The following is a 14,809-nucleotide window of genomic DNA, read 5'->3' as shown; positions in this document are numbered from 1 at the left end:
ACGTAGTGTTTCACTCAAGTATATTCATGGACAAATGAAATGCGATCACGAAAATATCGGCCAGGACACACAAATTAGCGCGACTTCTTTCGATGTAGGCCAAATTGACGCGTGGCTTAGTTACATTGGGAAGTACGGCTTTCCAGATATACCAATAGCACGCCATTTTTGGACCTCCACAAGCAGTATTGTTCAATTTGGCACGTTCTGGTTCATATTTTCATGTTCGCATTGCATTTGTCCATGACCTGACCGGGGCACCCTGTTCCTTGTTGTTCCCCCCCGTATCTTCCGAGGGAAGCACTTGTTCTGTCGTTTGCTCCTTTGCGCTCTAATTTTCAAAACGGTGTGCACCAACTTGCTCAACAATGCTTTACTACTGCCATGCCCTATGCGCCACCTGGCTGCTAGTCCTGTGTGCCTTTTCAATTGTGCATTGTTAATGTAGCGCTGAAAAAAAAAAATCAATTTCATCAATGCGGAAGTAGCATGTATCTGAAATTAAGGGCACACAGCAAAATGTAAAGTGGCCAGCACTTGTAGAGCACTGTTTTAGATTTTTTTTTCTCGCCCCTGTTTTTGAAAACTGTCTGGTGCCCTGTGCTTTTTTTTTTTTTTTTTCCCCTCCAGTACATCAGAGCTACCTGAAACTGGCAGCACAGTCTAACCTCGTTTTAACGAAGTAGTATCGGTACAATAAATTAGTTTGTTATAACTGGCATTCGTTGTAACGGTAGACGGAAAAATCGGCCATAACAAATCGACAATCTGGCTCGTGCAAAAATACTTCATACAGAAATGCATTTTTTTAGGCTTGAAGTCCACTATAAACAAGGTAACCGTTACCTTTCTCCTTCTTGCATTTCAAGCTAAATGAACTGGAACATGAGCACGTGAAATTACAACAGTCAAAGTTCATTTGACAAAACAGGCCTTTGTTCTTATTTTTTAAAGGAAGGATGTGATCTTTGTCTGGTAGCTATTCACAGAGCACCGAGCAGAATGAAGTTTTCTACAGTGTCCATGAACAAAGGGGCCTTTTCTACTTATGCAGTTTCGGACGCCAGGAGTTTTTTTTCCAAGTGGCTTCTCAGCTCTCTGGTCAAATATTTCTTCGTTGTATCTGACAGTGCACGGCTCTCACAGTTTCACTTTCGTTATAAAAGAATAAGTGTCATTGAAATGAAGCATGACCAACCAAAGTTCGTATTTAGTTTGCTATACAGTCGAATCCCGCTACAACGAAATTGACGGGACACACGAAAAATTTCGTTGAAGCGAAAATTCGTTGAGGCGAAATCCGCCCCAACACACCACGGAAAGGCCTGAAAAATAGCCCCGTATGTTTCCGCATCATTGGCAGCAAAAAAACAATGTTTAGAAAAAGGAGTGACACGCAATAACGCCATGTTTATTCAGATAACAAACATACCAATGGTTATCTGTGTTCACTGCACGCAAAGAACGCGTTACGGAGGGGGGTGAAGAAATGCAGGCGCAAATCGTATTGCTGCACAACAAGGCGCGCCCACCTAGCTGATTACTTGCAGATAGCTGCTAGGCCGTCGGAAGCCCCCCTCTCGCTTGTGGCAGGAGCAGTGCCGTTATCTTATCCTCTGACAGGGCACGGCAGCTACTGACCTTGGCAGGCAAAGCGCGCGTGCTTGCATTAAACATGACCGCGCGCTCGCCACTAAGATAGGATGACTTGGCTTCAAGACCAAACACGCGAACATGATTTTTGCTCTTGGCTATGAAGAATGGTAGAAGGAAAACGGCAAGGACAGCTGCTCACGAGTCACAACGCATACATGACGGCGCCGCGCCAGCAGCGGAGCACATTCGTGCCATGGAGGAACCATGATTCGTGCGATTTCAATTGGATACAGATTGGCTCTAGCTCCGGCTTGGCGAACCGGGCCTGTGCCTCATGTAAAGACGGCCAGCCACATCGTTATCACTATCAAACAATGGCGTCCGCCTATGAGTTATTTTTTTTGTTTGTTTTGGGTGGCGGTGTGGGCGCACCGCGCATGTTTTCGGTGAAACTAAGCGTCCTGAATGTTTAAAAAGTTACAGATAGCTGGCGCTATGCTTATTTTATTGTAAAATAATTGTTCAAACCCACCCCAAATCATCAAAAATTTCGTTGAAGCGAAAGCAAGCCAGACAAATGGTTCGTTGTGGCGAGGACTTTGTTGCATTGACTTCTGTGGCTAGCTGACGGGGACTTGGAAATATTTTGTTGAAGCGGAAATTTCGTTGAAGCGGACTTCGTTGTAGCGGGATTATACTGTAGCCGATAATTCGCTATATCAGTGTTTCTTATAACGCGGTCCGAATGTACTCATTAAAATGCGCAATGGGCAGCACTTGCCAAGCTCTGTTCTGAATGCAGTTCTTTCTTTCTTTCCCCTCTGCTTGCCATCAGAGGCTGGCTGCTGAGATGGCCAAGAACGAGGCGGGTTCCTACACTCCCGAGAATGCTGCAGGTAAGTGCTCTGTGTTCGGCTGTAGTCTGGCACACCTGTTTTTCGTGTTGTGGAAGAGGAACGCACTGGTGGACACCTTCTGGTATGCTGGGATGCATGCACGCTTTGCTGGTTTGATTGTGCGAAAATTGTTACATTCGTTGACAAGCTGTGGCTCGTTTCATTGTGATGGACTTTACCTTGGTATTGAACTTCTGGTATGCATCTCTTGAAACTTGTGTTTTTGTAACTATGCATATATGATGCATCCGCAGAGGTCAAACAGAAAAATGTGACCTCCAGTCAAATTTGAATTGGATAGTTCTGGGGGAATGCGGAAAAATTTGAATGTGGCATTGAATATTTGAACATTGAAGGAATTGTAACCAAGAAGTCACAGTAACTTCACGAGAAGAATGTGCAAATGTAAAAAAAGACACTTTAAAAAAACATTTGCACATTTTGAAATCATGAATTCACTTTGCTTGATTTCTTGCTTTGTTTTACTATTTGGATGGGTTCAGGCAGGTTGCAGCCTCCTACATGGATGCATGTTGTTGAGGGGGATAGGTTGTGCTGAGTTACCGGTATCTAAAGAAGCTTTTTTTTACACCCTTCCCCCTTCTCAAAGATTGTTTGTACACATCAGCTCTGACCACAAAATACAAGAGCAGCTCATGAAGGACAAGTATTTTCACATGCAGGACCCTGTCTCCGTTTATCTTAGCCACGTATTTGATTTGCGCCTTGGCAGCGTGAAACCAAGATTGGGCCTCGGCTAGTCTTGGATTCATGACCAAGCCAGTTCGTGGTTCATGATTGGGTTCATGACAGGGTTCATGACTGCGCCAGTCTTGGGTTCATGACCCAAGACTGGCCCAGTACCTTCGCGACCGGTGCACGATGCATTGTCACCACGTCAGGACCTCTCCCATGTGTGACCTTCATGTGCAGAGCAACCGGGGAGCGGGGTTGGTGATGGTGCTGGTCCAAGCCGGGCGGCCGAACCGGACTCGCCCCAGTCGGACCTGCTCCCTCCAAGCCCCCGGAGGCACAGCTCCCTCGGGGCTGTGGCAGCGGCCGGCAGCAGCAGCAGCGCCGGCAGCCTGGAGCAGCAGATTGCCGCCAACCTGGCCGCCTCAGTGGACACCCTGACGGCTGAACTGCTGCGCTCGGGTCCCCAGAAAGGTACAGCCAATGACCCTGCATACTAACTGGACTGAGCCAGGTCTAGGTTGTTGCCGATTCCAGTAAAGCGGCCCACTTGTAATGCTAACGTGCATCCAATTTTATTGTGGCTTAAAAGCAGTGGCAAGACTAACTGTTTGGACGTGAGTGGGCAGCCTGCTGCCTACGGGCAGGTAGAAGAGGTTGGCGGTGTGCGCTCAAAAACTCGCTTTATATTGGTGGGGAGTCGTTTCAGTTCAAAGGTGCCTCAAGTGGATTAGGGATTCTTACCACTTCAAGAGTTTGAGCCCAAGAAACGATGTCCTTGTGTGTGGGTGCCTGGCACTCTGTCAAGTTTCACCAGTGGAGCGTCTTCCAGTGTGCCTGCCAAATTTCATTACCCTACACCAAAAAAACAGAAAGTTCACTCCGATCCCAATTTCTCCCTGTAACAGCTCGCAGTATTGTGCGTGAAGGAGGAAGGGGTGGAGGGCTACAGCGAGCAAGCTGGATCTCAGACGTGTATTAATGCGAAAGCATGAAGTGGCCCTTTGATAAAAGAAAATGGGGTCGGTGTTGTCTGTAGCAGCAAAATAGCACCCAATTTCCACTTTGTGAACACAGGTACACACCAGCCTCTTGGCTGCGACATATCATACGGCTCCATAGCGGCGATGCCATTGGCTTAACTCTTTCGGGACCCCCGGAAAAAGTGATGAAAAAGGGAGGTCTCGGTACAAATTTTTTATTACATAAAGCAAAGGCACCATCCTGCCTTAGCATATACCAAAATGCAGCTAATTATATGTTCTTTGACATAGAATACCAAGTTTTACTTCAACAGTGATGATAGAACCATGAAAAAATCTGAAAGTAAGAACATCGTAAAAAAACTACAGAAAAAGATAGAAAAAAGCGTAAATATAAAAATATTAAAAAAGAATAAAATTATTTCAGGATATACAAAATCTAACACAATGCTTTGCTTCTTCATCGCGAAAGTTTGATGCGGCTAGCTGTAACTGGTTTTTTTATTTGTGTGTGATCTCTTTGGCACTAGGGCCATGGCTACGTCGTTGCCCAGGTACACGCCGGGCTCTCGTCTCGACGAAAACTTGATCCGTTTCTGCGCTGGTGGCAGGAGATCACCACCATAAGTAGTTAACACCCTAGCGAACAAATATAAACCAGCCAGAACATATTTCGAGTGCACATACCTACTCCAGAGCCAATTGAAACCGAAACCAACACCCACCTTTGAGTGCGATTTGATGTTCCAGGCTGATCGACACCCGAATCCTCACTCGAGCTGAAATCCGATCTCTAAAGCCGCATTCCGACTCTTCACTGCCACTCTCATCGTTAAAATCCACAGAAGAAGGCGAAGATATGCGAGACGAGACGAGGCGGATTTCTTATCGCGCTCACGCAAGTATGACGCCATGTTTGCTTACATTCGAAACCACTGCCCGTCAGAATAAAATATCTGATGCGTTGCCGCCTGGTGATAAAAAAAGAAACTTCACAAAAGAGAAAACTCCAGTTTTCAAACTATCTTCTAGATGTCGCTAGGTGTTCCATCGAGCGAAAATTTGTATTCTGCATGCTCGCGAAAGCATCGATCATATGTGATCGATGGCCTATGGAGCGGTCCCAAAAGAGTTTAGGGCCAAGCCATATTGCTGGCAGCACATTGGGAAAGGGAAGATGCGAGTGAATGCCAGCCTCACCCAGCAGCGCAGCAGTCACCAGCGAGCCAGGATGCTGTGTGTGACATGCTGCCTCACTCACTACCAGCACTGGGGCTGCTGCTGCTCCATGGTGGCACCGCATCATCCCCAGAGTTCAGTTCGGCATTAATGCTTCCATATTCACAGAAGAGCTTGGCTGTGCTCAGAGTTTTTCAGGATTTTTTTTTTTTGTCCTCATCATTGTGCGACAGAACTTATTCAGTGCGAGTGTTGTGGTCCATAAAAGGAAACTGGTGAAGTAGCAGTTACATTTGCTTACGTACTCATCACCTGCACCTAAAAGGAAGTGGTCAAGAAAATGTGCTTTGTCCCTCTGTAAGGCATTGCATTCTATCAAGAAAAAAAAATACAGTGACTGAAGAAAACATTTTAGAAATCAGCAGAAAACATTTTAGAAATCAGCAGACGGTTCAAGATTCCCCCCCCCCCAAAATTGATGTAAAAGTAAACGGGCCAACGTAATGTCTCGCGATTCCCGATCCCAAACTGCAGTTCCCCAAAAGCGGTTCATATGTTGCTTGACTAGTTCTTGTGTTGCTGCAAGAGATGCACAAGACTTAGTTATCGGCCAGTGGATTTATTTCTGTCATGCTGCCTACTAATTGCATTGTAAAGAAAAGGGGAAGGACCAGCCCACGCAATAGCGAGTCCTGCATCTTGCACTCGTGTGTAAATACTACTTTAAAGGGGTCCTGAAACACCCTCTGCCGCTACATGGATGTTCGTATAACCAAAAGAAAGCAATGTGCAGTCAAACCAGACTATATCAAGCCCGTTTACATCGAATATCCTGTATATTGAACTATTTAAGGTCACAGCATGTTTACAATGAGAATATGTAGTAAAAATTATGCCTATACGGAGCAAAAATACCAGCAACTACTGATATATCAAACGACAAATGCCACAGAAGTCCCCCCCCCCCTTCCTTCAAGTTGACTTTTCCTTGCAACGGAGGAGAAAATCTGCCGACAAACCCTAAAAGGGGCTTTGCCTGGCTTCTCATGGGCAGTGGGTGTCTCTTTCCCCTCGCTCTCTCCATCAAGGGCTGTGCCACGGCACCCTGCATGGTGAGCCATGACACCCCCCATGCAAAAAATGATCGTGCCCACCGTGCTTTTCTCGTTCGTTTTTCTTCCATTGTTCGTGTATTCTGGGCTCTTTTCTGAAGTGTAGCTGCAGTTGCTAGCGCTAGTGTCACTTAAAGGCTTATTAAGTGGCTCTATCTACTTCGAAGCGGCAGAATTTTCTGTTAACCATGAAGCTCGCCATCACAAACAGAGTCGAATGTAGTGAGAAGTCGTCGTCGCGACGCAAAAGATTCCCAAGAGCACCTTCTGCAGAGTCTTGAAGGGTAAGGCAGAGATTGTTCGTGTTGGCAGGGAGCCTAGGATTGACCTGCTTGGAGTAGGCTCGGGCAGATGTGAAAAAAGAAGCCATCCAAAACTGCTTCAGACGACCGTGGTTCTGTGTGCGAGTGGTGGCTTAAAATCCGGATGAGGGCAACGAAGCCATTGTTGGTGTTTCCAAAGTGTGGAGTGAGTTGTCGAAGTTTCCGGACGCGGTTGCTGGATCGATGATTGCGAGTTTATGAGTGTGGATGATGGTGTTGCGAGCATGGGAGAGTTTAAAAGACAACACTGCCGACATCGTACCAAGTGCAACTGAAAGCTGACGCGGTGAGAAAAGCAACAGCGATCCTTTACCCACAACCGGTGGAGTGACTGGTGCACTCACACTAGCCCGGCAGTTCTTTGATGATGCGAAAGGTTGCAGTCTCAGCTGCTCCTATTCTTTAGACAATGTGGAGAAGTGTGTACTGCTGCAGGCATCAAAGTTGTTCAAGTAGAAGATACAAAGCTATTTTGTGCGAAAATAAGGCAGTTTCATCAATGGAGTGTTTTGGTAAATGCAATGTGACTTTATGACGCCCAATTCCTTAGCATGCTTATATCAAATGATGCCCTACGTTGAACGAACAGGCGTATTTTTTGCAAGTTCGATATAACCGGGTTTGACTGTATCAGTAATCACCTCCTTCAAGAGTTTTGTTAAAGCAATGAGTATTAGCTGAGGAATTGGTAATCAAAAACCACGCATTGTCGCCACAGCACATGTCCTCTTCTTTTCACCATTCTCCTCATTGTTGATGGTGTGAGAGCATTCCTTCCCATGACGCTTTGCACTGCAGGAATGACGCCTCCAACCATTTCCTGTTTTGTGCTCCGCTGATTGCACGTTGCGGCGGTTCCTATCGGCGGCACATCAAAAAGACAGTTTTAAAACAGTGGAGATGTCATGATTATGAATGCGTCGGTTTGAACTGCTTTTTCAATTGTGACGAACAGCCTTCACGGGAAGGCACAGAGCAAACCAGCAGTGCACTCAAGGAGGGTGCACGCGTAAGAAAAGTAAAGAAAAAAAAAGGTAAAAGAGGTAAATATAGATGAACATAATTTGTGTGCAAGCATGCTGCAGGAAGCACTTTAGTTAACCTGCGGCACCCCCCCCTTTCCTTGATGCTAAGCAGTCATTGCATCTGTTCACCGGAAGTCTAAAAAAAAAGCCGTTCAATAGCAGGATCTCTGCTTCGTGGCGCACATGGGAGAATGGATGACGTACGTGCGTTTAGATGGCGGTGCCCAAAAATGCAGGGTAGGGTGGAATAGGGGCGGCAAACTTTGCTACAAAAGTGGGAGGTTTCTGCTGCTGGCAAAAAAAGTTATAGTACTTGGCACAGACGACGTTGACCATCCTACCTAATGATGGTGCTTGTTCACTTAGTGTGCTCAAAATGACTTGCAGGACTCCTTGTAGTGTGCATAGTTGAAGTTCTCTTGCAAAGAAGCTTGTCTGGCAAACTTGTGTGGAATTTCGGCCTGCTAGTAATCCTGCCAAAATTAATCTCAAAGCGTTCTTGAAAAACAAAGGCTGCGAGTGCAGCGTAAGACACAGTTGGTTTTTTTTAGGGGTGTGCGAATATCAATTTTTTAATTTCGAAGCGAATTCGAATAATAAAAACAAAGTTCGAATCAAATCGAATATTTTTCGAATATTTTTCGAATACGAATACTTATTGTTTTTTGTAAAATTAAAGTTCTCACCATCTAGAGACACAAAAACTGCAACTTTATTTCACAACAAATCATACAAAGTAAATTTAGAAATTACACAATACCATTGCACTCAACAGGTTAAGGTCTGCACTCACTTAAATGTTAACATGGAGAAAGGTTAACTGCTCGACATGTTCGGGGAGCAGTGACAACCTCCTGCTCGTCACCACTTTACCAGATACCGAAAGCAGCCGCTCACTTGAGACACTAGTGGCTGGCATGCCCGAGCCCGTGCACATTGCCGCGCGCTGATACAGTAAAATCTCGATGATACTAATCTTGCGGGACTGCGAAAAATATTCGTATCATCCGAAATTCGTATGAACCAACACAGACCAAAAAATTTAGCGCTGAAAAAAGTTTTCGTTTATTTCTTTTCCTACTTTCGCGTGAAGAAATTCGTGATTTTTTCTGCTTTTTTAACCCCCATGTCGCAAAGCAGTTCTTTCTGGAGCACGTAAAGCTTCGCGCTCGTCTCATCACTCGCTGTGCCCAAGCTCGCTACACGCCGCAACAGTCAAGCGTGAACCGCATGGTGCGTTTTTGCACGCGATTCGCTCGCCTCGGCTCTGCAAGCGCTGTATTTTCACGCCCGCATCGACAATTTCGCGCCCGCGGTAGCGCCTACCTCGGTCAGAAAATGACGCACGACGCGCGCGGCAGAATGGAGGAGCCTGACTACTTGCGATGAGATCGAAACAGCCGGCTTGGCTCCGCCGGAGGTGGTTAGGCTTAGCACCCCGGCAAATATTTTGCGGGCGCTTTCTAGCGGCGCGGATGATGTTTTATGGTACCGTTTTCGCATGCATTATCAGCTCCTTTACCGCACAAGCAACTTCGTGTCTCCCTTGAGCCGCATTTTAAAGAGCGGTTAGAAACGGTCGCTCGAGCGCCCGCGCCACTTCGCGGCTGGAGCCGACGCCATGTTGACGCCGCCGGCCGCACGCAGCGTGGGGGTGGTTTCCCGGCGGTGTCAGCGCGCGTTGGGCGTGCGCAGAGCGTTTTCGCGAGCAGGCCGATACAGTCTGCGAAAGCACGTACCGTTCGCCGTGTATATGCTTCGCGACTTTGCTGCTGAGACACGCTCTGAATTTCTTTTTAAGTTTTGGGTGGTTCGAATATTTCGAACCTAAAAGTGTCGTTCGAATCGAATCGAATACCAAAAAATTCGAATCGAATATTCGAAGTTTCGAATATTCGCACACCCCTAGTTTTTTTTATTATTATTTATTATTATTATTATTATTATTAATGAGCATTGCCGCTAGACTAGGCTTGTGCAGTGTGACAATGCGGGGCATTTACCACCCGCTGTGTGGAATGGCCACTCAGTGCCGCCTCTGGTCCCCGTTCCTTCCCTCTCCTTGCAGATGTGACCTGCCGTGCCAAGTCCTCCGCATCTTCCAGGCACTACCGGTGGGCCTCACGGCCACTGGGAGACTCCTGCGATGCCGACTCCTCTGGCACCGAGAGCAGCGAGGTGGGTGGCATTCCCTTGCGGGCTTCAGCTGTGCGTCTTTCCTGAGCACACGAGCTCTGGAAGCTCTCAAGACGCCTTCTCAACAGTCGATGCGTCAGGGATGCATCGACTTTTGGTTTACGTGCTGTTATCTTCACGAGTCGATGCGTCTCTCGTTCCGCGCAGTGTGCCAGCGAGGGCGAAGTGGACAGCCGGGTGACCAGGCTCCACGACAACACCAGCACTGCTTCCACCCTGGACGAGAACGACGTGGACGAGGAAACCATGTGGGTGGCCCCCCGCTCGCCCCCTTCTTTGTGCTGCAGACGGGGGGTGGTTGTGGGTGCTTCAAAAGGGGAAGGGGGTAGCGTGGGCACACTGAGAGAGTGAGACCAGCTGTTTCAAATGCTGCCTTGAAGGAAAACGGCTGCTTGGCCTGTCCACTTTCGTATTAAACATGCTGGGGCCACCGAGTGATTATACGAGGGGTAAACAGGACAGTAGTGCACCACTTCACGCACTGACATTGCCGGTGCTGATTGCGTGATTGAGGTTCACGCAGTCACCCGTGCAGCAAAGCTCAGTTTTGGGAGCTGAAACTTTAGTGCTCGCTTTCTTTGGTCGCCCAAAATGTCTGCCACACATTCTAGTGATGCAGTTGATGTGCAGTGGAACCTTGATTGCACCAACCTGCATTTTATAGAAAGGAGCTGCACGCTCTGTGAACCCGCCACAGAAGCAGAGTAATAGAAGCCCAAAATGCAATGCATAGCTGTATGCATTCTGCTTTGTACGGTGACCTGCAGGGGATAAGGGCTGCCAGCTTATGTCGAGTGTGGGCCGACAAAAGGCTGCAAGCTGACTGAGCAGCACTGGCACTACCACTCCCTCGAGTCCTTCCTGATTGTTTTGCCACCAGCAGGGGCCTTCAGTGCATTTGAGCCACCTTTTCTTCCCGATGCCTGGTCTTCATTGACCAGCCTGATGCCATCATGCGTGTGGTCAGGGTCTTAACAGCGGAGCTGTTCTTGGTTGATGCTTTCGTGGGACAAAATATGGCAACATGGTTGCTGTGGTGGAGAGCAAGCGCTGAGCACACACACAGCAAGTTAAAGGAATGCTTGGACAAACGCTTGTATAGGCAAAGCTTTTCCGAACTGCTAAATCTGGGGGCAGTGTTTATACTTGTCAACAATCTTGAGCAACAAGAAAATTTTTAGCACATTTGAGGTAAGTCATGAGTGCATAAGTGATATTTGCAGTGTTCCTTTAATTTAAGATACATGGCAGCTTGATTTTTGCAATACCAAATAAAAAAGCATGCCGTGGAAAAAAAAAAAACGCTTGCAGTAGTGTTCTAAATTCAAAAATAACAAAAGGTTCCACTAGATGGCTCAAGCAGTAGAACAGGGCAAAAATGAATTTGTGTGAACGGGAATCGATATATCGGCTTTGAGAAGTTCTGTGAAGCTTATCCTTATGATTAGGGAACGCCAGGCAGCTTCGCTGTTCTCATCTGCGTTCGCGAACTTAAGTCAGTTTATCTGGGCTATTTTTTTTGCCTTTTTGTGTTTTGCAGCCTTTGTCCGACATTGGCAGACTGCTCTAAGAACTGAATTTGCGGTCGGCTGTGAAGCAGTGCTAGCGCATTATTTGGCACAGTGATTGCAGTTTTAGTGTTGTTGGTGGCCCTCAAAATACCACTTGGCTATAAGGGGTGATGGAGAAGGCGTATTTGTGAGGCATCGTGTGGTTCAGAACGCTGCTGTCTCACAGAGGCTAGTCTCCGTAGTGTTTTAAGCAAGGGCTGTGATCAGGCGCAGATCCAGGTTTTTTCTTTGGGGGGAGGTCAGCTGCTATCAGGGACGATGGTGATAGTGATGATGAGGAGGTGTGGGATAGTAGCCTTTTTTATTCACCGAAATTTCGCAAAACCAAAAGTACAAGAAATAGAAAAACATCATCAACTAGACTTTTCCTAACTCCCGATGGGTCATCTTGGGGGTATAAATTCAAAAATTAAGAGGGGGGTTGGACATCCTGACCCCCCTTTGCATCCGCCAATGGTTGTGGCACCGTCACTTAACTCTTTGCGTACCGGGGGAAAAGTGCCGTTTTTTGTGGGTTCCGGTAATGTTTTTTTTATGAAAAACCTGTTAGGTGAAAAAATGTATAAAGCACACGAAAATGAACCTAAATAGATTCTCTTTTTATTGACATAACTTTTATGAAATTGTAAAGAGAGAAAAAGCAAAATAAAAATTGTCAAATTAGACATTTTGGGCAAATTTAGCACAAAATTGCGAAAACGCTCTTTATAACTTCAAAGAAAAATTTTTAGAAGAAATTCTGAAATATACAAATGTTTTCTGCATTTCTTGACAATGTTCTCTAAAAAAATCAAAGCCCTAACTTTAGCGGTTTCTGAGCTGCAAAAGTTTGTTTACAGCGCTTCAAAACCACGAAGAAAAAACGCTTTTCTCGATTGTTTTAGGTAAAGATTTTTATTGCAAAAACTCCGTTGTCGAGGCAGCAGCGAGTCTTGGCCAAAGGATGTGGAAACCCTGCAGATAAGATAGAACCATGCGTGACACTGATAAACCTCGCGAACCGTCAGCAGAGCACTCAAAGAAAACCGGCTACACTAGAGAAACAAGCCGCTCGCTTACCTGTTGGCGGCCGCTGATGTTCCGGGCTGATTGTCGTTATCGTCACTGTCAAAACTCAAGTCTGACTGATCGAAATCATCGGAAGAGTCACTGCTGCTAGTAAAGTCACGAAAATCCACCGAAGATTGAGTAGAATCTCGCGATTTGCGGTGTTTGGGAGCAAGCGTCGAGCTCGCGGGGGCGCAGCCATCTACCGCGGCAACTACGCCGCCTATACGCTTCTCCCGGCGGGCTTTAAACTGCCGCCACCTGGCTCAAAAAATACAAACTACGCTGCAAATGAAAGCTTATTTCTTGTGCTACACGGTAGATGGCGCCAAACGTTTCAAAGCGCCCGGCGCGACTTTCAAATCAGCGTTTGAAAACTCCGATCGATTTCGATCGCTCATGATCGAAATCGCGCGTGCGGTACGGAAAGAGTTAACTGTGGTGGTCATTGTGTGGCAGAGGGGGAAGAACGCAGGCCTCACTCTCGGTCTCTTCCCGCCCCTGTCCCCATTGACCAGGTCTGGTGACCGTGACGTGGAGCACCAGCACGGTGGTGCCTGTTCCCAGCACGGTGGCAGTGACGGTGGTGGCAGCGGCAGCTGCTACCACTGGTGGGACCTGGGCCGTGCCACTGGCAGTGGTGGTGCCTCTGCCTCTGCTGCCTCCACCTCCTCTGCTGTGGGGGAGGCCCTGAGTGACCCGAGCCGGGAGGGGGCCACGGCCGGCTGCTCCTCTTCCATTGTGGCGCCCTCTGGAGGCGTGTCCCGCGAGGAGGACGACGAGTCGGTGCTGCTGCGACTGCTGGAGCTGCAGGACCGCAGGGGCGCTGCCAGTGCTGCCGCTGCCTCTATGGGGGCCGCTCCCAGCCTGCACCAGTGCCGCTCTTCCTCCTCTGCCTCTTCCTCAGGGTGGCCGTCTGGAGGAGGAGGACGCAAGGGACCCACCAAGGGTGAGCCTGGGGAGGGGACACACTGGGCTCTGTTGGTTACGGGGACAAAATGGAGACAAAATACAACTCTTCAGTTTTACATAAGTACCCACCGCCGTGGCTAAGGCGTTATGCTGCTGCTGAGCACGAGGACATGGGTTCGTTTCCCAGCTGCGGTGGCCACTTTTCTGGTGGAGGGGAAAAGCAAAAGTGCCCGTGAGTACGAGATTTCAGCGCACGTTAAAGATCCCCAGGTGGTCGAAATTAATCCGGAGCCCTCCACTACGGCACGCCTCATCGCCTGCGCTGCGTCGGCGCGTTACACCCTACAATCAATCAAACAATAAATCAGTTTGACAGATTTAGCAAGTAACTCGTTGCCATTACAGCCCTGAAAGACACATTTTAAAGCGAAGCTTGCTATGCCTCGTTGATGGTGACGTTGCCTTAAAACCCACTGCAGGAAAGCAAGCTTTCTCGTACTATGATGATGATGCTGGGTGAAGTGGAAGGAACAACGCTTCTCGTGGTCGGAATTGAACTTGGGTCCTTTGTGTTTAAAAGCCAACGTCTATCCGAGTGCACCATTCCAGCACGGTCGAAGCAGTTTGGATTTCGGCTTTCACTCAGGTTGCATGGGAGAAAGCTTTGCATATTAATTAACCATATTTCTCTTAAAAAACGGGATTTGATATTTTTTTAACAAAAAAAAAAACGCAAGAAATATCAGAAAACTTCAAGTTTCGCACTGCAGTGATTTAATATGGGCCAGCACTGAATACAGTCATTGGTGTGTGGACTGTACATTAGCATCCAAATGATATGATAGAGTGGAACTAGTGGCCCCACTACAATCGCCCAGTCATTTTTCTTGGCAGTTGCTTAAAGGGGCGCATGGGTCTTTGATCAAAAACTAATTTTGCAGTGATGTTGATAAAAATCGGAGGACATATGATGTAGTTCTTCATTCTGTTTTCCTTAATATCTGCATTATTTGTTTGAAGTTTGCGATAAAATTGGTATTGGGACAGAGCAGTGTTCTTGAGGAACCAAACTTGTGTTCTGTCTTCATGGCCTCGTGAATGCCTGGCTTCCGCAGTGATGTCCTTCTGCTCTTTATAGACGCATATGTTGGGAGAAGCTTGATAGGACATCAGTACATAGCTGGATGAGGTGGACCCCAGCACTGGGGCTGAGGTTCTTCTCAGCTGGTTGTGGGGCAGATCTATTTCCAGATGTAGAGGGGTACTGGGTATTTCT

At 47.3% G+C, this 14,809-nt stretch overlaps 1 protein-coding gene across 2 annotated transcripts in view; it reads left to right on the top strand.

Moving 5' to 3' along the window:
- LOC144172308 (uncharacterized) overlaps nt 1–14,809 on the top strand; it is a 57,161-nt gene that overhangs the window by 27,117 nt on the left and 15,235 nt on the right. For both annotated transcript variants that reach the window (XM_077701066.1, XM_077701067.1), the window contains exons 10-14: nt 2,432–2,492; nt 3,426–3,659; nt 9,876–9,985; nt 10,151–10,251; nt 13,140–13,570. In XM_077701066.1, coding sequence (XP_077557192.1) covers nt 2,432–2,492; nt 3,426–3,659; nt 9,876–9,985; nt 10,151–10,251; nt 13,140–13,570 — 937 coding nt within the window. The remainder of the gene's footprint in view (nt 1–2,431; nt 2,493–3,425; nt 3,660–9,875; nt 9,986–10,150; nt 10,252–13,139; nt 13,571–14,809) is intronic.

The sequence above is a fragment of the Haemaphysalis longicornis genome, unplaced genomic scaffold (assembly GCF_048455015.1).
Source record: "Haemaphysalis longicornis isolate Haplotype H1 unplaced genomic scaffold, Haemaphysalis longicornis Haplotype H1 scaffold_20, whole genome shotgun sequence".
Classification (NCBI taxonomy): Eukaryota; Metazoa; Arthropoda; class Arachnida; order Ixodida; family Ixodidae; genus Haemaphysalis; species Haemaphysalis longicornis.
Note: the sequence above shows the minus strand (reverse complement) of the source record. Positions and strands in the feature narration are given on the sequence as shown.